General features: G+C 57.5%; 8 protein-coding genes across 8 annotated transcripts; 4 read left to right on the plus strand and 4 right to left on the minus strand.

The window, feature by feature from the left end:
* Positions 1-144: 144 nt before the first annotated feature.
* Positions 145-1,257, minus strand: K437DRAFT_270651 (uncharacterized protein; the record flags this gene model as incomplete). Its single annotated transcript, XM_013385162.1, has 3 exons — positions 145-489; positions 554-736; positions 805-1,257. 3 exons carry the CDS (start codon positions 1,255-1,257, stop codon positions 145-147), a joined length of 981 nt encoding a protein of 326 aa, XP_013240616.1.
* A 332-nt stretch (positions 1,258-1,589) lies between these two features.
* K437DRAFT_259510 (Sedlin) lies at positions 1,590-3,154 on the plus strand. The gene is made up of 3 exons (XM_013385163.1): positions 1,590-2,302; positions 2,380-2,441; positions 2,514-3,154. The coding sequence occupies exons 1-3, from the start codon at positions 1,722-1,724 to the stop codon at positions 2,690-2,692; spliced, it is 822 nt and encodes a 273-aa protein (XP_013240617.1). The 5' UTR covers positions 1,590-1,721; the 3' UTR covers positions 2,693-3,154.
* A 3-nt stretch (positions 3,155-3,157) lies between these two features.
* On the minus strand, positions 3,158-3,885 carry K437DRAFT_259512 (uncharacterized protein). The gene is made up of 2 exons (XM_013385164.1): positions 3,842-3,885; positions 3,158-3,540 (listed from the first exon to the last, which is right to left on the minus strand). Exon 2 carries the CDS (start codon positions 3,465-3,467, stop codon positions 3,180-3,182), a length of 288 nt encoding a protein of 95 aa, XP_013240618.1. The 5' UTR covers positions 3,468-3,540; positions 3,842-3,885; the 3' UTR covers positions 3,158-3,179.
* Positions 3,886-4,939: 1,054 nt separating this feature from the next.
* K437DRAFT_259513 (acetyl-CoA synthetase-like protein) lies at positions 4,940-8,767 on the plus strand. The gene is made up of 2 exons (XM_013385165.1): positions 4,940-5,040; positions 5,122-8,767. The coding sequence occupies exon 2, from the start codon at positions 5,148-5,150 to the stop codon at positions 8,616-8,618; it is 3,471 nt and encodes a 1,156-aa protein (XP_013240619.1). The 5' UTR covers positions 4,940-5,040; positions 5,122-5,147; the 3' UTR covers positions 8,619-8,767.
* A 191-nt stretch (positions 8,768-8,958) lies between these two features.
* On the minus strand, positions 8,959-10,311 carry K437DRAFT_228770 (ARM repeat-containing protein; the record flags this gene model as incomplete). Its single annotated transcript, XM_013385166.1, has 2 exons — positions 8,959-9,852; positions 9,949-10,311. 2 exons carry the CDS (start codon positions 10,309-10,311, stop codon positions 8,959-8,961), a joined length of 1,257 nt encoding a protein of 418 aa, XP_013240620.1.
* Positions 10,312-13,491: 3,180 nt separating this feature from the next.
* K437DRAFT_218587 (TPR-like protein) lies at positions 13,492-13,737 on the minus strand (the record flags this gene model as incomplete). The annotated part of the gene is made up of 1 exon (XM_013385167.1): positions 13,492-13,737. A coding segment is annotated over one exon (246 nt), but the record flags the coding sequence as incomplete, so codon positions are not given.
* A 2,439-nt stretch (positions 13,738-16,176) lies between these two features.
* Positions 16,177-17,994, plus strand: K437DRAFT_29557 (putative RPT3-26S proteasome regulatory subunit). Its single transcript, XM_013385155.1, has 3 exons — positions 16,177-16,553; positions 16,671-17,895; positions 17,976-17,994. Exons 1-2 carry the CDS (start codon positions 16,380-16,382, stop codon positions 17,745-17,747), a joined length of 1,251 nt encoding a protein of 416 aa, XP_013240609.1. The 5' UTR covers positions 16,177-16,379; the 3' UTR covers positions 17,748-17,895; positions 17,976-17,994.
* Positions 17,995-18,847: 853 nt separating this feature from the next.
* K437DRAFT_29512 (uncharacterized protein) lies at positions 18,848-19,307 on the plus strand. Its single transcript, XM_013385154.1, has 2 exons — positions 18,848-18,878; positions 18,947-19,307. The coding sequence occupies exon 2, from the start codon at positions 18,974-18,976 to the stop codon at positions 19,172-19,174; it is 201 nt and encodes a 66-aa protein (XP_013240608.1). The 5' UTR covers positions 18,848-18,878; positions 18,947-18,973; the 3' UTR covers positions 19,175-19,307.
* The last annotated feature ends 116 nt before the right edge of the window (positions 19,308-19,423 follow it).

A 19,423-nucleotide genomic window follows, 5' to 3' on the forward strand; every position in this document is an offset into this window, starting at 1 on the left:
TGCAGACACGCTCTTCCTTCGTCACCGATACTGTAAAATAGGTCGGTGCACAGCGTTGAGATGTATCACGTGCATTTGTAACAACCAAGAAAGTCGAAAAGTCCAAGCGATGGAGCTCTACTATCAGCGTCGGGTGGTTGAGCATCATAAGCCGCGACTGCGGAAGACGCCCAGCCAGCCTCTGCCCGCCCACTGCGAGATGTTACCAGCGACGTGCAGTGCCCGCTGTATATCCGCAACGAATGAGGTATCCTTGCCCCACGCTATCCGGCGCAGCAGCTGAATGGACGGTGCAGCGGCGCGCTGGACTTGCTCGGGATGCGGCGGGTCTAGTGTTTGGTATGCGGCTTCATCAATAGTTTTGGTGTCCGTATGCTCGGCTTCGTAGAATGATGGGGATGCATTGGGCTCAGATATAGGTGAAGCCAGGTGGATTTCTGCGAGTAGATATGCTAGCGAGAGCCTCCCACGGTGGGCATACCATGCCGGCTGCGAGAAGACTGAGTGTGAGTACGAAAGGATATGCAACCGCCTAAGGTTGTCTTCGACTCACTCCAAATGACGAGTCTTTCCATCCCAGCCTATGTCCTAGCTCGTCTGCTAGTCTCCATGATCGGTGGGCGAGCGGCGCAGGTGTAGGCATACCCGATGGAAGCAAAGAAGAAATGCCCGCGAGATTGGGAGGCAGGAATTGCGAGAGCTGACCTATTGACAAAGAAGACTCGGCGGAAAGGGCCTGTGAGAGTCGATCAGCTACTAAATTCAGAGGGAGAGAAATGAAATGCAGGCTTGCAGAACACCCACCGCAAGCAGATGAATTTTCGCCTCCGCACTGATGAGTAGTCTTTGCTCCAGAGCACTGACCAGATCTCCGTACGATGCAGCACTTCTGTCCATTTCTCGCTCTTTCCCCTTGCTGGTGCGCATAATCGTCTGCGATCTCTCTACTGTAGATTCAAGCGAAAGCTCGTCCCAGCGGTGAAAGAGACACTTCGCGAATGATGTCTCTCCGTCATGTGAAGCGGTCCCCGAAGCGAGGCTGAGGATGAGCTGGGGTGAGTCTTGGAGCAGCCTCCCCTCTTGTGGCGTTATGATGTCGGTTTTCGAGCCACTTGCAGTTTTTCCGCCTCTCGTAGTTACTGAAGCAGCAGCGGCAGCTTGCGCCGCGCGGACGCTGAAGCCGTGAGCTGGGATGTGAGGCACAGACGCTGTCAGAACGCGCGAGCTCAGTGAAGGTGACAATTTCGTGGCTGCCATTGTTCTTGATACTGGAACAAGTCTTAACGAGTTCTACGGAAGCTGGATGGTAACACGGTGCTCGGCGGCCTGAGCTGCACAACCACTTAAACAGACCTGGCCCTCTGGCAGCTGTAATTGTGCGAATGGTCAAGTGTAACCCAAGAGACGGTCTCATCTGTTGAAGCTCCAAAGCTGCGATTTCATCAAGGGGTCTATCGTGATTTCGTCGGCGACTAAAATTAGACCAACCCTACCTTACAAACCGATGCCATCACAGCCACTAACTCCTCAATAATCATCTCCAGTCCCCACCGTGCGTGTGGTGTCCTTGGCTGATGTATCCTCCATCGGACAGCCTGTCTGACCGCACCCCATTTGTGATTGTACATGAAGAGCTCATTGCTTGGCCCGCGGAGCATTGAGATCAAGCAGCTTGAAGAAGCGAGCATCGCTGGAGGTCTGCTTATCAGCCCATCCGGACCATGTCGTATTACTTTTGCATCGTCGGCACGCGCGACAACCCCTTATACGAGGCGGACTTAGCTGCTCGCTCGACTGCCTCGCTCGGGCCGTCGTCCTTCTTCAGCTCGAGTTCTAGCACAGGTCCATCATCCGCCGGACCAGGTTCGGGTTTCAGCCTGCGCAGTACCTCACCTGCGCCGTCTGCTTCGAGCTTCGTTTCGTCCAACCCATCTAGCAGTAGTGTCAGCGCTGGCACGGGCGGTGCGGACGGTGCGTCTCGGAGCAGTCTCGAGAGCGCCTCCACTGCGCCAACAGATACGAATAGCGCAGCAACTTCCTCGGGCGCCGCCCAGAGCTCTTCATCAGGCAGCGTATTCGGCTTTGGCATAGCTCTTGGTGCGTTAGCGGGTGGGTTGAGCGGCCTGGCGGGAGCGTCATCGCTGTCTGCGCGAGGAGGCGGTGCAGCAGGCTCCGGCGGCGGGCTGACTGGGCAAGGGCGAGGACTAGGTTTTGGGAGATACAACGACAAGGATGTCCTCCAGATGGTCGCACTCTCAAGTTTAGATGCTATTGAAGACATGCAGTTCTTCAACGGCGCCATGTAAGTGTATATCCTTCACACTGAAACGAGCAGTGAACTTTCTGCTGAAGCGTGCTTCCGCCATTCACCCTCAAAAGGTACATGAAGAGCGTAGACCGGATAAACGAGTGGACGACATCTGCTTTCCTAGTACCCGGGAGTGAGTTTGTAGCTCTCACAATCAGGAGCTTCGAGTTCCACGCTGATGCTTCCACATATTCAAATTACACAGACGTCAAGTTTCTGATTCTGCACGAGCACAAGCACGAAGACGGCATCCGGAATTTCTTCATCGACGTCTGGGAGCTCTGGGTCAAGATCACTATGAATCCATTCCGAGATATTAACGATCCCATCAGGAGCGCAACTTTCGATCAAAAAGTGCGCGCAAGTGCGCGTCGGTATTTGTAGCATTAATGATGAGCACGGATTATAGGAAACGAGAGTAGCTAGGGTTTCCTCTCCGCATCTAATCGAGCTTTTTGAGTCGAAGTAGCAACTTCGAAACGGTTTCGCTTTTACTTGACGTTGACGATGATCTTGCTGGGCGCGCTGCCAGCCATGATGCGCTTGCATGCTTTTTTAGCATTATCGAAGGCAAACTTACTACCGAACTGGCAAGTGACAAGACCGGTATCGCTATAATTGCGTTTGATTTCAGCCAGGCCTTCAAAGTGGGCTTCTCCGACGGAAGACTTATGCGCCATGCTGCCTAGTCACCAGGGCAAGGCGATCGTGATGACCATGGGCAGGAAGGATACGATGGATAAGAAATTACATTCGTGTCGCATATCGAAGGTGCCGATGTTCAAGTATTTTGGCCCTCGGCTTCTGATAGGCCGGGGATGCTCTGGCAACGTCAAACGAACCGACAGTGTCGAGAATGAGATCAAATTGTTCATCGGCAGCGCCATTTTTGCGCGTAAGCACTGTAATATCCGATTCGCGGACTGAAGCACAATATTGTAAGTGCGGATTTTCGATCAGAGTTCCGTTGGCCATGATCATAAGCAGGGACCGTAAGAAAAAGCCAAGGTGTACAGTCAATGACAGCTTTCGACCCAAGCTCTCGAACTGCATTCATCTTTTCGCCGCTTGCAGTCGCCACAATCCGCGAGGCGCCTTCCGCTTTGAGTATCTGAAGCAGGACGAGGCCGGCGCTGATGCTTCTTCCGGGCTCCAGCATGTTGTAGCCCGCTTTGGCTTTAGCCACCATGTAAAGCATTGGTGGAAAGGAGTAGCAGCCCAGCTTCTTCACCCTTGTCGAGCGAGTCGGGGGTCGGCGCAAGGTGTTAGCACGAGGGCGTGCGTGGAGAGTAACACTCGTGCAGCGCTTAGGTACATCGTGATCAGAACCACGCCCACCATTCACTTCACCGGCTGAAAGAGCGAGAAATGTTCGCTCGTCAGACCGGGGCCGACCAAGAGTATAGCGTCGGACAAATCCGTGACCTGGGTTCGCGGGATTTTTGGATGAATCTAGGGGTATGTGTGGCGACATTCCATTCGGCTATAAAGAAAAACATAGGCAAAGCGATGGGGGAAGTATTGGCTACTCACCCGTCAGCCCGTGTTATAAGCTTGGAGCGCACTCCGATTTCGAGCTGCACTGTGAGCTTTGACTAGCACTTCGTCTTTGCCCATTTGCGGCACGTCGATGATATCTTTAACCATCCTCACCGATGGCAGACCTTCCTTGTGAATGTGCCACATGTCGGCACACGCTGTGGATTTGTCGCTTACCATAATGCTGAAAGATCAGCGGTGTTATCTCTGTGGCTGATGCACTGCGATGCGTGCGGAATGTGACGCAAACTTGCGACAAAGATTGTTCAAAGATCGCAACTGAGGCTCGTTACAGATCCAAGCTCAATGTCTTCAAGCAAATGTCGAAAGTAGGCTTTTCCACAACCTCGAAGGCTTGATAGCTGGAGAATGGATAATCTATGAAATCTGAGATCGTGGACGGTGCAGCGCCGCAAATAGAAGCCATGCCTTTCCATGCATCGGTTCAAGACAATCGCAGCTCGACCACACCCCATGTTCGAGAGTACTGACATCACAGTATTCGTGACACGAGTCCTGAAAATATGAATGACGCTGAATGGTTGAACGCAACCAAAACAGATATTTCAAAGGAGGCCAAAGGCCAAATTTACTGTATGGTGGGCCCAAGACCCAGGTTTCTGGTAAAAGTGGGACCAGAAGCTGGGTGTTATCGCGAACGTTCGGGCGTCAAACCACGCCTGATGCCCAAATAGGCTGGAACAGGTGCAAGTGGCTACGCACAGCCAGCAGCTGTGCTCGCCGCCGAAGCGTGGGGAATTTTGAGCAGGTCCGCCCATTTCGAGCAATTCATCATGGATATCAGACGTAATCAGTTCATTGTTCCCAGGTCCAGTACCCCCCACATTCACAGCCCACGGCGGAAATAAGCCGAGAGGGAACACATGCATCCGTCGGCCGAGAAATATAAAGACTGGCCCCATGAGCTGCGTGTGAAACCTCGATGGGGAGGACCCTGGATTCTGAAACGTTGAAAGGGTGATCGCCGAAGATTTTCCCCGGAACTCTTGTTGCTCCGGCCAGGGGAAGAGAGTGTTGGGTTCATGATGGCGACATGCACCATGCACTCATCGTTTGGTGATGGCTTGATGGCGATGAGCTATAGAGGAGTAGAGCGTGGACTGTTTAAACAGAGAGGTGCATCGAGACAAGCCTGACCATATACAGGTGCACGATAGAGCAAGGAAGTCTGGGTGAGCCTTACGCGTCGGCCCGACGAATGGAATCACCCCCATCATTAATCGCTCTTTCTCCTGTGCCCCCGGGCCGACCAGCTCCAGCCACATCCCACACCGCAGGCATGCCGATAATAGACAAGTCCAAAGACCTCGATGCCCTCTTTCGGGAACAGGTCCGCGTCACACCGGACGCAATTGCACTCGAGGACCGCACCAGCTCGTACACCTATGCAGCGCTCGACGCCAAAGTCGGTACGCTCGCCGCACGCTTTCGCACACGCAACGTCGGCCCATGCAGCAGCAGTGGAAAAAGAGCAGACTCGCTGGTTGGTGTGCTGCTGAGCAAGAGTGCAGACTACGTCATCACATGCCTCGCCGCTCATCGTGCGGGCGGCGCCTTTCTTGTACTCGAACTCGCCTATCCGCCCAGTCTGCTGGCTGAGGTGATCCAAGATGCCAAGCCAGCGGTCGTCGTGACGAGCCCTTCGCACAGCCATCTGATGAAGGATATCCACGATGTACCGATCATCACGCTCGGAGAACGTCAGACTGACGAGTTGCAACCAGCGACGACCAACGACGGTGTTGCTACTGCTGTTGTAGGGGCATGTGCCTCGAGCGCGCAGTACATCGCCGCTTGTGAAGACGAAAATAATCTGAGCAAACTCGCGTTCGTTTCCTACTCTTCAGGGACGACAGGAAAGCCCAAGGGCATCGCAAATCCGCACCAAGCAGCTGTATATTCGTACGATGCGCGGTTTTCCATCAGCGACGTCAAGCCCGGCGATCGAGTCGCCTGCAATGTTTATTTCATATGGGAGATCCTTCGCCCTCTGCTCCGCGGAGCGACCGTTTTCGCCGTCCCGGACGATTCGAGCTATGATCCGATCGCACTGGTCGATCTCCTCTCCGAACGCAATGTGACGGAGACGCTCATGACGCCGACGCTCCTCGCCGCAGTCCTCGCGCGGCATGCGAAGCTCGGCAGCAAGCTTCCCAAACTGCGCACGCTTTGGCTCAACGGAGAAGTAGTCACGACGGACCTGGCGCGGCGTGCGCTCAAAGCACTGCCGAACGTGCGTGTGCTCAACTGCTACAGCGCTAGCGAAACGCATGAGATCGCCTGCGGTGATATCAATGAGATGTTGCAGCGCCTCGATCCAGATGCGGCATACTGCCCCGTCGGCCCGCCCGTCGACGCTACGCACACGTACGTCCTCGACGAAGAGGGAAAATGCGTGGAGCCGGGTACATCTGGCGAGCTGTTCGTTGGCGGCGACTTCCTCGCTCGCGGGTACTTGAACCGGCCTGAGACCACGGCGAATGCTTTCCTGGAAGACAGGTTTGACCCTGGTGAAGGGAACAGGATGTACCGAACGGGTGACTTGGCGCGCATCATCCCTGAAACGGGCTTGCTCGAGATCACTGGTCGCGTGGGCGGCATGATCAAGATCCGCGGTTACACCATCATCCCGGGTAAAGTCGAGAATGCGATCGTCGATTCGCTGCGCGTGAGCAACTGCGCCATCCTCGCGAACGGAGATGGACTTGAGAGGCAGCTGGTTGCGTATGTCGTGCGCGAAGATGCCAAGTGCGGCGATGAAACCCGCCAGGACTTCAACATTGACGAAAACGGGCACAGCCCCGTCGCACGGCACGCGCTTGGGCAACACCTAGCGCACTACATGCTTCCGACACTCTGGATTGAGCTGGATCACTTGCCGACCAACCAGGTCTCTGGAAAAGTAGACCTCAAGAACTTGCCCGCGCCCGCCACAGCGATTGCGGCGGCCAACGCGGCGCGGCAGCGGGGCAAAGCCGATGCGGTTGTCAACTCACGCTCGATTGCCAAGATGTGGGCCGTCTCGCTCAACATCACACCCGAGGCGATCCTCGAGGCCGGGCCGAACGTAAGCTTTTTCGACCTTGGAGGCCACTCCCTCTCGCTCGCGAGCCTCGCCACGCGCATCTCCAAATCTATGGGCGGCTTCGCGGTCCCACTCGCCAAGCTCGCTGGCGCACCGACGCTCGAAGGGCACGTGCAGGCCGTGCTTGACGCACGCGACGGGCACATTGCCGCCGTTCAGGCCGACCTACCGGCCATCTTGGCGGAGGATTCGCATCTGGCAGACGGTCTTGCGCCCTCGTCCGCACGCTGCAGTATGTGCCGCATCGAAGATGCTGACACCATCCTTCTGACGGGCGTCACCGGCTTCCTGGGCGGGAACCTTCTGCACGATATTCTCAAGAACACCTCTGCGCGCGTCATCTGCCCAATCCGCTTCGACACGCCTTACAGGACGGACAGGTCGGCAGCGATGGCACGCCTGCGCAGCAACTTGCTGGACATGGGTCTCTGGCATGAGTCCGTGCTCGACCGCGTCGACGTCGTTCCGTCCAATCTGTCGAGGCACAGGCTCGGCCTCTTGCCGGAAGTGTACGACGAGCTGGCGTCCACCGTGCAGGTTGTTGTCCACTGTGCAGCCCAGGTCAACCTAGTCTACCCGTACGCGGCGTTGCGTGATCCCAATGTGAAAGGCACGCTGGAGATCATCCGCTTTGCGTGTCAGAGCAATGCAACGTTGCAGTATGTCTCGACTAACGGCGTCCTCCCGCCTTCCCAGGTAGGCTGGCCGGAAGATGCGATGACGTCGATCGAAGACGTGCCCAAGCTCCTGCTTGATGGGTACTGCCAGACCAAATGGGTAGCTGAGCACCTCGTCCTACAGGCTGGTCGTCGTGGGCTCCCTGCCCACATCTATCGCGTCGGCACCCTCAGCGGGCACTCGCAGACCGGCTCAGCGAACACGTACGACCTCCTCACTGCCCTCATCGTTGAATCGCTGCATCTCGGCGCCGCGCCCGAGCTCGAGGGCTGGCATGCGGAGATGACGCCTGTCGACTTTGTCAGCAAGGCCATCATCGCATTGTCTAACCATGAAGAGCCGGGCCGCTCCATCTACCACGTCGGCGACCCTCATCCTATCGATTGCCGCCTTCTGTTTGATCGTTTCGAGGCGCTCGGATATCCTACGGAGCGCATGAGTTGGGATGCATGGGTCGCGCTCTGGCACGAAAAGCGCGGGAATGCAAAGGGCGGCAACCACGGCTTCACCGTCGACATCCTGCGCACCGGCATGCCATCCAAGGACACACTGTTCGAGATCACCGCGTTGCGAGACGATGCTACGCGAGTGGCGCTGGGGGATCTGCGGAGACCTGCGGTTGATGTCGATCTGCTGCGCACGTATTCTCGGCATTGGTACGCGCGCGGTTGGCTGCATCGCCAGCCACTTCGCGCGCCTACTAAAGCGGACAATGTCAATGGCGTCAAAGCGAACGGTGTCAAAGCGAACGGTGTCAAAGAGAACGGCGTCAAAGCGAACGGCGTCAAAGCGAACGGCGTCAAAGCGAACGGCGTCAAAGCGAGCGGCGTCAAAGCGAACGGCATCAACGGCACTTTCGACGCAGCGTTAATCGAATCAAATCATGATATGGCAGCGCAACGATCCAAAGACACGAGAATTCTAGAACTGGAACAAGAGGTACAAAGGCTGAAAAAGGAGCTACAGGACATTAAAGCTTCGAGATAGATTTGATCGCACATTCCTCGCAAACTGCCATCATACATCGCGTTTCACGCTTCCCTCTAGAAACGGGGCATCCCACGAGCATTAGAGCTAGACATCAAATAGAACGAGGGCACTGTACTCAAGAAATGAGAGACCCATGTGTTATTGCATTGCGACGCCGTGGGGCATGTCTTCGCGTGCGTGCATGTGTGTAGAGTGGCCGAAGCCTGTAGTCTATGATGGTCTATGTTGCAGAAAGGTAAACAGTGCCATGTGGTATCCTGCTGCTTTGCAGCTAAAAAGTCCATCTTCTTGTCCCCGTCCCATCATCGGTGGCGTTATTGAGGCGTCCCTGTGGTCGCTATGCTCCCAGCCCATCCATAATCTTCTCGATCGCTATGAGATGCTTTGCGTGCCCGCTGGGCTGGCGCCGCAACCGTGCGAGCTCCGGCCGAATAGCGTCTGCGATCTTCTTCTTGTCTTCGTTCCCAGCAAGCTTGATCATACCCTGTAAGACATAGTTTGCATAGGAGTGGTTCATCATCTGCACCGCACCGACAGTGGTGGTGGTGTCATTTCCATTTGGATCTGCAGCCGCTGGCGCTCCTTCAAGCACTTCCGCGAGAAAATCCTGGAAGTATGCTCCTTTCGCAGCATCTGGCGGAAGCGAGGGCGTTATCGCTCTCGCAACAGCAACGACGACCTCGAGGACGTTGGATGCGAACTTGTGCTTTGAGAGCGCGACAAAATGGCCTTTGATACTTTCAATAACGCGCTCGCTGTCCCTCTTGCGCGCTGATTGCAGCATCCAGGAGATGACGTAGTTTCCGAACTGATCCTGCATCAGGTCCGTCAAGTTCTCGTGCACCTCCTCGAGCAACGGCCTTGTTTGCTCCTCAGTGCAGTTCTCGAGCACCCGTTGTAGGACGCGACAAGAGTAGCAGTTCACGGCTAGCCGCGGGACGTTGCCCCTGAACTCTCGCGCTATGAAGTCAATGCCGGCACAGGGGCCGATGGATTCGAGTAGCTTTTGCAGGACGTGATTCGCGCTCTGGTCCTTGAGGCACTTGCCGACGCTCTCCTTGAGCTCGGATGCAAAGGCGACCGTCCTCTCCTCATCGATGTACTCGAGCGCTTTCTGCACCACCCTGCAGCCGTACATGTGCTGAGAAAGCTCGGCAATATTGTCCTGCAGCGCGTCGATCACCGCCGTACGCTGCTCAAGCGTGCCGAATTCGATCAGCTTTTGCACGACCTGTGGATTGGATTGGAATGGGAAGAACAGAGCGGGAAACTTCAGCGCACACAGGACTTTGCGACCGCGACATGAAGGGCTGACCGTACCACTCACATAGTTTCCAAAGACATCCTCCATCATCGCGCGGATGCCGCCGATGAGCTCGCGGAAGATTAGCTGGCGCTCATCCGCTGCCGTGGCGTCCGAGCTGGCGAGCCGTTCCTGTATGAAGCGGCTGCCCTGCTGGTCCGTGCTGAACTCTGCAAGGTGCCCCTGCAAGTCCGCGACGGCCCACTGCTGCCACGGTGTTGCACGGAACTCTTCCAGCAGCGCAGAGCGGGGCGCGCCCAGTGCGTGGGAGCGGATTTCGGTGTGAGAGGGAAGACAATGCAGCAGAGGTTCAAAGTATGCAGCGCCGGGCAACGGTGGGGAATAGGGATATGTGGGCAGGCGAGCGGCGTGGTCGATGTATGACATCAAGCCGCCGCCGTCACCACCGCTAGAAAGGGCAAAGTCAGCAGAGGGAGATGGGAAGCCAGTACCGTTCCTGCGGTGGCTGCCGCGACCGACACGATGGAAATTTCCCCGCGTATTGGCCGAATAGGCACCACGACCTCCATTGCCACCACCGCCGCCCTCGTTGGCATGGTGGTATCCGTGCCTTTGCCCGGTATGAGCGCCGGCGGCGGCCCATGAAGTCTGCATGTAACCCAGCGGAGGCGAAAAAGGCGAAAACGGAGGCGGCACAGCGGCGGCGAAGGAAGTGCCATGGCGCAGTGGATCAGGAGGCGGGTGATGGTGGTACTGGCGCACCGCAGCTGCGGCCGGTGAACCTGTCGAAGGAAAGTATGCTGCAGTTGCCGCTGCGCCGGTGTAGGTCTGGCCGGATGCGAAGCCGTGCTGAAAAGCGCCCAGCTGCGGGTCCAGCCCGGACAGAACGGGTGAGTCGGATGCAACAGGCACTGCGCCATGCTGTTGCTGCTGCGCATGACGGAGAAAATGAAGGTGCGGAGGGGCGGGTATGTACGGCGCCAGCGGCGATTCCAGTGCCGGCACTGGTGTCATGGACGATGACGAGGCGTAACTGTAGAACGCCGCGTCGGGGAACAAGGATGCCCCGGGCGGCGAGGCGAGCGGTGGCGTGGCATGATGAGCAGCAGATGAAGGGCAACCTAGAGGCGGAAGCGGAGGCAGAGGGAGGGGGAAGGAAAGGACATGAGTTCAGCGCGCAAGCAAGCAAGCGAGAAAATCGCATACGAAAGCTCGACGAGGCGCAAAGAAGACGTACTGTACTGGTGCGGGTGGAGCCTCGGATCCGTAAAGGCGCTATGCGCGTAGCCCACCTCACCAGCATAGCCATTGCCGCTGCCGTTATACGCAGCGTGCTCACCAGCGTGCCAGGCGAGCGGCGGGCTTTTCGGTGTCGAGGCGGACAAGGGCTGCGCAGAGGAGGAGGCGCTACTTGTCATAATCGCCATCGTACGTGAAAGGCTCGGCGGCGTGAGGCCGCCGGGGTAGAGGTTCCCTGCGATAGCGCCTGGCGAGAGGGGGTCGATGTGGTGCGCATGCGGGTAGTAGGCGCTGCGGTAATACTGGTGGTGTTGATGGTGAGGAGCACGGCTGGTATCGAGCGACGCGAGGCCATGCATCGGTAATGCAGCTTTGCTTTGCGCTGCAGGCAGAGCGTCCGGCGATCCAAGCGCGGGACCGGGCCCAGCAGGCACCTTTTGCCATTGCCATGGCGGCGCCTGCTGCTCGGCGGCGGGCATGTTCGCCGACGGAGCGTCGCCGTCACCGTCGTCCCTTGTCGTTCGCCGTGGTCCGCCGTCGGCCGTGCCCGCTGTGCCTGCTGGGCTGTGCGGCTCTTGGGTGTGCATGGAGCAAGAAACGATGTGCACGTGTGTGAGCGGGTGAGTGTGATGTGCACACAGCACAGCCCAACCGCAGGTGAAGCACGATGACTCTGTTGTGCTTTGTGCGATAATAAACTCGCGCTCGAAGCAGCGCATCTACAGTAGTAATAATATTACGTAAGCAGAGTACACAAGCCATCGACCCGATCAGATAATACACTCCTGTATGTAACAGCGTCTCATATCATCTGTCGCGGGGACGAAACGAGTCACGTGATTGTCGAGCCGATCGGCTTACTATCTCCTTTCGCCGCGCTGGCAGCACACGAGCGCAGGATATGAGAGAGAAAGCAGAGAACACGGCACGGCGGAGTCGGTCGTGCTTGCAGCGAGAGTGCTCCTTGCTTGCTTATGTGCATGCGTACGTGCGTGAATCTGTGCTACATACGATGAGCGTACAAGACACGCAACTAGCACAGACACAGAAGAAAAAAAGTAGCTGCAAGTCCATACTTAGTACACTGGAGCACACCACGACCCGGTCGCCCAGCCGAGCAAAGCCGAGCGATGCAGAACAGAGTAATGCAGGGTAAAACCACACAAAGCGCCCCGCCACAAATCACGAGCCGCCGCCGCCGACGCTCCCACCTGCAGCAGCACCTGTCGCTGCACCAGCAGCCTCGGAAGGCGCAGGCGGAGCGAAAGCGTTGCGAGCATTGATCATCAGCCAGAACTTCTCCACCATTTCCATCGCTCCGGCGCCCATGAACACGCCCCCGGCGCATTTGTCTTTGGCAGCAGCGTGCTGCGCGTGCACCTTCGCGTACCTGTCTCTCGGTGATGGCGCCGCCACGGCTGCTGCAGCTGCCCCGAGCTCTGCGGCAGAAGCGGCCAAGTTCTCAACGTTGCCGTGCTGTGGCTTCTCCGGCTCCCGCGCCTGCTGCTCCGCCCCCTCTGCACCCGGAGACTCGCCGTATGTCTGCGTCGCTGTAGGGGCCTCAGCCGATGCACCGAGCACGTCAATCGCGTGTGCACCGCTGCTGCCATCGTTGTGCAGAAGCGCAACGTCGACGCCCGTCTGCTGCTTGACGAGCTGCCCAAAAATGAACGAGAACGCAACCTGCAGCGCCACCTCGCTCGGATCGGCAGCAGCCGGCGAAGATGTATATACTGGATCGTGCTGTGATGCTAGCGGCTCGCCCGAAATTTCAGCCGCCGAAGGCGTCTTGCACGACACAGTGGATGGAGTAGAAGAGACGGACACACCAGGCGCCGAGTCGGAAGAGCGCGTCGAGAACGACGCTAAAGCGGCGGCCGGTTTCGTGGTTACCGTTCCCGTTGCCGCCCTTGTCATCGCTCCTGATGCTGCTATAGCTGCTGCCCCTTGGCCCAAGGTGGCATCCTCGAGCACAGCCTTGCCGTCGCCGGCGGAAGGACTGCACGTGATGTCCGTGTCGGTCCAGCTGCTCGCCGAGTGTCGATCCGCATCCACATCTGCATCCGCATCGCTGCTGCTGCTGTCCTCCCCCTCGGTGATGGTCGCTGCTCCCGCGAGCCTTCCGACCCTATCCTTTGACCTGGCGCGATTGACAACCTCAGCGTCATCAACAACGGCAGCCTCTGCAGCGCCACCGCCGCTTGCGCTGGTCTCTTCATGACCATCATTGCCGAGCTTTTCCTCTCTGCGCCTCGCCTCGGCAAGAAAGTGCTCGCTGAGCTTCTGTAGCCCGTCGCGCGCCTCTGGATTGGCATCCTGCAGGCTGAGTACCTTGTCAAAGTCGCGCTTAGCCGGCTCGACCTTGAGCAGCGCGGCGCGACTGACGCCGCGGCGGAAGTAGGCCTTGTGATTGTGTGGGTCTAGCGCGAGCGCCGCGCTGCAGTCACGCTCCGCCTCGGCGAACTTCTTGAGCTTGAGCAGGCAAGCGGCGCGGTTCAGCGGAAAGATCGCCTCAGTCGCGTCGTAGCCGATCGCGCGCGTGTAGTGCTCGGTCGCTTCTTGGTAATCGCCCGAGGCGTACGCTGCGTTGCCTTGCTCCCGCACGGCCCGCGCTAGCGCTTTGCGGTGCGTCTCGCCAGTCTCATCGCGCACGTTCCAGTCGAACAGCGCATCCGTGTTCAAGCCGCCGACAAGGGGCGTCTTTGTGACGCTCTTGCCTCCATCCTTCCCCCCGCTCTTTGCCCCTGAACCACCCTCCTGCTGCGGCGGCGGCTGCTGTTGGTGCGCCTCCTGTAAGCTGCGGATCGTTTCCCGCCGCAGATTCTCAAAATGCAAGCTAAAGCTGAACGCGTCTGCGCCGCGAAAGTTGCCGCCGAGCCACGTGTCGACGGACAAGCCGCCGACGTACTTGTTCCTCGCCGCGGCGTTCGAACACGACTTGCTCTCTGCAGCACCGCTGCTGCGCTTGCTGCCGGGTGGTGTGGCGCCGCTGGCCGTCGCTGCCCCTTTGAGCGCAGCAATCTCGCGCGTGACGACCGAGTAGTACAGGTCAAGGCCATTGAGCTCAGTGAGCGCACGATGGACCTGCTGGACATTCGGCAGCTCGGTGGGCACGATCTCCTTTGCACAGGCCCAGAGCGTGTCCGCCATGTTCTGCCAGGCGGTCGTGATAGTCTGTTTCCAACTCGAACCTCGCCGCCAATCGTCTCCCTCGACCCAGTCGTTGTTGATCAGCTCCTGGATCCACTCATGTAGACTCTGTGGCTGGATCGGCTTTGGTTGGAAGCTGATGCCAGCCCCCCAAGATGTGGCTTTGCCTGTAGTGACAGCCCGCCCGCCGCTGCCTCCGCCTTCTGAGCCTCCATTTCCGATCGCTTTTACATTCCCTCCAGCACCGCCGCCGCTGGTAGTATTGGTCGAGTTGATTAGCGGAAGCACTGGATCGCTCTTTACGCTGTCCACCAAGCGCTCGAGGCAAGGCAAGCACTTGGAGAAGCTGCAGGCGCATGGAGGGCCCCACTGCTTTAGGTCGCGGCCATGCCGGACCGCCAGATCGCATAGCAGGTCGAAACAGTCCTCCGTCGACAGGCGCAGCACGACGTCTCCGAGCTCCTCCTCGCATGCTAGACGGATCTGCGAGCGGATACCCTTCCTCGTCGCGCCCTCCAACGATGCGAATTTGATTTGCTAGGGATAAGCATTTGTCAGCGAACAAAATCAACATGCTGCTTTTTGTCTCATTTGCCTGCTTTGTCCGAGGCTCACCTCTGGTGTCAGGCCATGTTCCACAAAGCTCATGATCTTGTCTTTTAATACTTGGTCTTGTAGGCTATATGAGCGAGACAAAGAAGTATGTCACATTTGCTCAGTCTTTCTGGGCTAAGCTAGCAAAGCGAACATGTTCTCTCGCGCGACTCACTTCTGTATCATTCCCTTGAAGAGGGAAGGAACAGCGACCTCAAAGCTAGCGCTGAAGAGCTGCGAAATGGAACGCGCTACCTTGCGCATGCGTACGACCGAGATGTTGGTGCTGCTTTTGGGTCGATGCGATCCACAGGCGGTACAAAATCAGGGCCGGAGCAAGAATAGGAGAAAGTTCCGGGACTCACTGGTCACAGACTTCATATTCATGCGCGTCATCTTCATAGTCAAGCGAGGTGGTGCCATTGCCAACACGCTTAACGTGGGCGTGTCCTCGCGTGCCGCTGCTGCCACTTCCCAATGAAGCTACCGCGTCGGAGGCAGCGCCTGCTGCTCCGCCCCCGCTCAATGCGCCACCCGCAGGAAGAGACCCTGGGACTTGTATAGGGAGCGTCTTCGCGGCGAGGCGCTCGCCTTTGCGAAGTTTATTTTTGCCGCGTGCCATGCTGGCCGATGGATGTTGCAGCTTAGGGAGAGGGGGGGAGAGATCGATGCGCAACTTGGAATGCTTCTCCTCGCGTGTTTCCCGCTTCCCTACACCGATGCACAGCGTGTTCAGTGAGGGAGCGAGCGGCCTGTGCGTGATGCACGAGCAGGCGGGCACAGACAGAGGCCGGGATGAATGAATGGCCGGGGAGGATGAAGGATCGCGTTGTAGAGATATGAGAGGGTATCTCCATAGGAAGGGGGCGTCGTTTAAAGAGGCAGGCAAGCAGCGCGCAGCGGGGCGTGGCCTGCCCCATCAATATACACACTGCTGCAGTGCCCAATCCACGACGCGTTCTGCTGCGGCCAGATCTCTCCCTACCAGCAACAATCCATACCAAGCAAGCAAACAGAGTCAGCAGACCGACGAGATCGCCTGCTCCACGGGGTCAGGAGCGCAACAGCCGGCGTGGTCTGACGCGGGATGCGAGACCCAAGCCAGTCCCCTAGTGTGCGAGGCGTGGGTGCCGCCGATTCGCCTAAGGGTAGCGGGTGCTACGCGAATATGGTGCTCATCTGTCTGAATGGTGGTGAAGGGGCGGAACCGCGGCGCTTCTCACATCCTCCGCAAGAGAGAGGACACGCGGCCAACAGACGTTGCCAACCCAACCAACACAACGTCTATGTATACTTAACTTTGCTTTGCCCCAGCGTCCATCGTCAATCCATGCCTTCTAGCTGCACGCAAGTCAACGAATACGATCGACTCCCTGGACGGCATACATCTGCCTTACTGCAACTAGCATCAGACCGGCGCACAACCGAGCGGAGGGAGCGGATATCGAGCGAGTGCACAGCACGCCATACATTCTCGTCGACTCGCCCTTCGAAGCCAATCGCCCGCCAGGATGGAGGAGATCGGCATCGCCTCGTCACTCCGCATGACGGACCCGACATTCGAAGATGCTATTGCAGAAAAACAGGCCGTACATCAGGAGATGGCGCAGGAGGAAGACACATTCTTGCGATACAAGAAACTGCAACGGCATCTGGACTTTTTGAACACGATGGAAGATTATGTCGTGAGTGCTGAGCGCGACGCGCGCGGCGACTGGTTGCTTCACTGGCCTCTGGGACGAGCTGGGCTGGGCTGGGCTATAGCTGACATTTCGCACGCTTTGCACCGGTGCCGCTTCCAGAAAGACGAGCAGCGAAATCTAAAACGCGAGCTGGTACGAGCACAAGAAGAAGTCAAGCGCATCCAGTCCGTACCACTCGTCATTGGGCAGTTTCTCGAGCCAATCGACCTACACACGGGCATTGTAGGCAGCACGACGGGGTCCAACTACGTCGTACGCATCCTCTCCACGATCGACCGCGAGCTGCTCAAGCCGTCATCCTCCGTTGCGCTACACCGGCATTCAAACTCGCTCGTCGACGTCCTGCCGCCAGAAGCCGACTCCTCGATCGCGATGCTAGGGCAGGAAGAGAAGCCGACCGAGACATACGCGGACGTCGGCGGGATGGATGTGCAGAAGCAGGAGATCCGCGAGGCAGTCGAGCTTCCTCTCGTCCAATTTGACCTTTACCGGCAGATCGGCATCGACCCGCCGCGCGGCGTGCTGCTCTACGGCCCGCCGGGGACAGGCAAAACGATGCTCGTCAAGGCAGTCGCCAATGCGACGACTGCATCTTTCATCCGCGTCGTCGGGTCCGAGTTTGTGCAAAAGTACCTCGGCGAGGGCCCGCGCATGGTTCGCGACGTGTTCCGCCTCGCGCGCGAGAACGCACCAGCGATCATCTTCATCGACGAGATCGACGCAATTGCGACGAAGCGCTTCGACGCGCAGACTGGCGCCGACCGCGAGGTGCAGCGCATATTGCTCGAGCTGCTCAACCAGATGGACGGCTTCGACCAGGGTTCCAACGTCAAGGTCATCATGGCCACTAACCGTGCGGACACACTCGACCCAGCGCTCCTCCGCCCCGGGCGGCTCGACCGAAAGATTGAGTTCCCGTTACCCTCGCGGAGAGAGAAGCGGCTCATCTTCCAGACCATCACCGCCAAGATGAACCTCGCGCCAGATGTCGACCTGGAGGACTACGTCGGCCGCCCGGACAGGCTGAGCAGCGCGGAGATCGCCAGCATCTGTCAGGCGGCCGGCCTGCAAGCCGTGCGCAAGAACCGATACGTCATTCTTCCCGTCGACTTTGACGAGGCGTGGAAGCAAACCGTCAAGCGCAGCGACGATGGCAAGATGGAGTTCTACCAGTGAAAGGAAGAGCCATCACGTCGCAATGTCCGTGCGCCCTTCCTGCAATTTCCTCAGTGCCTCCCGTTCGCGCGCCAGTCTGACACATGCTATTTTTCCATGTTACAGGAGGAGCTGGGAGACGAGGCACGATCATATGTATTCATACACAGTGCGTGCTTCCGTTTTGCGCCACACCCGTTTAGTGTATTCGCTGACAAACCCCTGATCTCGGCCGCATCTTTTGGACAGCTGCAATGCAACGACCAATGAAATTCACATCCGCGCACCTGTCGCGTTCGGTAAGGGTGGGATCCGGGGGCGCGCATCCCCACAGCGTAAGATCTCAACTTCCTCTCTTTCTTCGTCCCTTGCCGTGTCCCAACCGAGGGATTCGTGTGAATAGGGTCAAGAGTGACTTGCTTAATCAGAAAACATCAGGTCAGTAGATGCGAACGCGAGCAGAGACGGCGAACCGAAAGAGAAGGTAGGCTGCATCCCTTATCGAGTCGGGTGTCTCGACTTGAACAGGCCATAACGAAGCCATTTCTTTCCGAGCCGCCCGGATAAACCCATATTTTCCCCCTCTTCCCCGCGCACATACTTATCGTCCGCAGCGGCTCTCGTGCCAATCTCCTCCATGCTGCTGGGCGAAACGGACGTGCGCAAGAGAGAAATACCCTCCTTTACTCACAGCGGCATCGATCCTCCGTGGTGACGTCTGTCCTTTTACAATTGCTCTTTGGGTACATTTTTTTTGTTTCAGCAAAGGCGCTCGAGATGGCCTCCGTGCTAGCAGTGCGATACGCGCTTAGAACGCCAGACTCGTGACCATCCATATGCATCAATGCTGCAGAGTGCGCCAGCTCTGCTCTTCATGTACATGTCATGTGCGAGCATGGCGGCTTTGACGGCCAAGGCAAACAGCACACAGCCTTGTGTATCGAATACAGTTCATCTGGACGGAATAGAACCGCATGGATGATGCGATGCTTTGCTTGACGACGGTCCGTCTTAAAATTTTGCTTCAATTGTGTACACGCTAAGAAGCATTTGAAATTTATCTCATCCATGGTGTTATCCCAATCGCCGTTCTCGTTATGTGGCAAGACCGGTTTGCGGGCGTACATATAGTTGAGCTGAGTGGACAACTCGGTATGTTCTCAACCCCGGTCGACCTCAAATCCTCACCTGGCTTACCAAATGCGCATATCATGGTCTAGCCCCCAGCCGTACAGGATCATCGATCAATGGACGAGTGCGCGAGTAATTGTTGTGTTTGGAGAGAGCATCGGAGACTTTCTGCCGGCGTGTGGCGCACTGCACTCCACTTGATCTTCATCCGTGCGTACATATTTCCAGCAGTTGACTGGGTTGGAACTATGGAATCAGCCTCTATGTACTGCATGAAAGATGGCTATGGACATGACATGTACAGCCAGCACCGGTAAATAGTAGCAGCATCGCAAGCCTGTCGTCACAGAGCTTTGTTCGGGGGAAATCAGCGTTCAAGCGAGTCGGTTGCATGCTACCGCTTTCCGTCTGCTGCTCATCCATTGCCTCTCGTATACGCACACGCCCAGACTGCGTGCTAGCACTCGTTGGCGGCGCGTGCCTTCATTGTTGTCCCTGAAGACGATAAGCTGCGACAGCGCCTGCCAGCGAGACTATGAGAGAGGAGCTTGGCGATACAGGTGCAT

Source organism: Tilletiaria anomala (assembly GCF_000711695.1).
Source record: "Tilletiaria anomala UBC 951 chromosome Unknown K437scaffold_123, whole genome shotgun sequence".
Lineage (NCBI taxonomy): Eukaryota > Fungi > Basidiomycota > Exobasidiomycetes > Georgefischeriales > Tilletiariaceae > Tilletiaria > Tilletiaria anomala.

What these genes read in the sequence shown, in the direction of transcription:
- K437DRAFT_259510 (XM_013385163.1), top strand. Translation starts at nt 1,722, where the DNA reads ATGTCGTATTACTTTTGCATCGTCGGCACGCGCGACAACCCCTTATAC. An exon ending in CAGTTCTTCAACGGCGCCAT is followed by an intron (nt 2,303 to 2,379) that starts GTAAGTGTATAT and finishes CACCCTCAAAAG; the next exon opens with GTACATGAAGAGCGTAGACC. An exon ending in TGCTTTCCTAGTACCCGGGA is followed by an intron (nt 2,442 to 2,513) that starts GTGAGTTTGTAG and finishes CAAATTACACAG; the next exon opens with ACGTCAAGTTTCTGATTCTG.
- K437DRAFT_259512 (XM_013385164.1), bottom strand. Translation starts at nt 3,467, where the DNA reads ATGCTGGAGCCCGGAAGAAGCATCAGCGCCGGCCTCGTCCTGCTTCAG.
- K437DRAFT_259513 (XM_013385165.1), top strand. Translation starts at nt 5,148, where the DNA reads ATGCCGATAATAGACAAGTCCAAAGACCTCGATGCCCTCTTTCGGGAA.
- K437DRAFT_29557 (XM_013385155.1), top strand. Translation starts at nt 16,380, where the DNA reads ATGGAGGAGATCGGCATCGCCTCGTCACTCCGCATGACGGACCCGACA. An exon ending in ACACGATGGAAGATTATGTC is followed by an intron (nt 16,554 to 16,670) that starts GTGAGTGCTGAG and finishes TGCCGCTTCCAG; the next exon opens with AAAGACGAGCAGCGAAATCT.
- K437DRAFT_29512 (XM_013385154.1), top strand. Translation starts at nt 18,974, where the DNA reads ATGGACGAGTGCGCGAGTAATTGTTGTGTTTGGAGAGAGCATCGGAGA.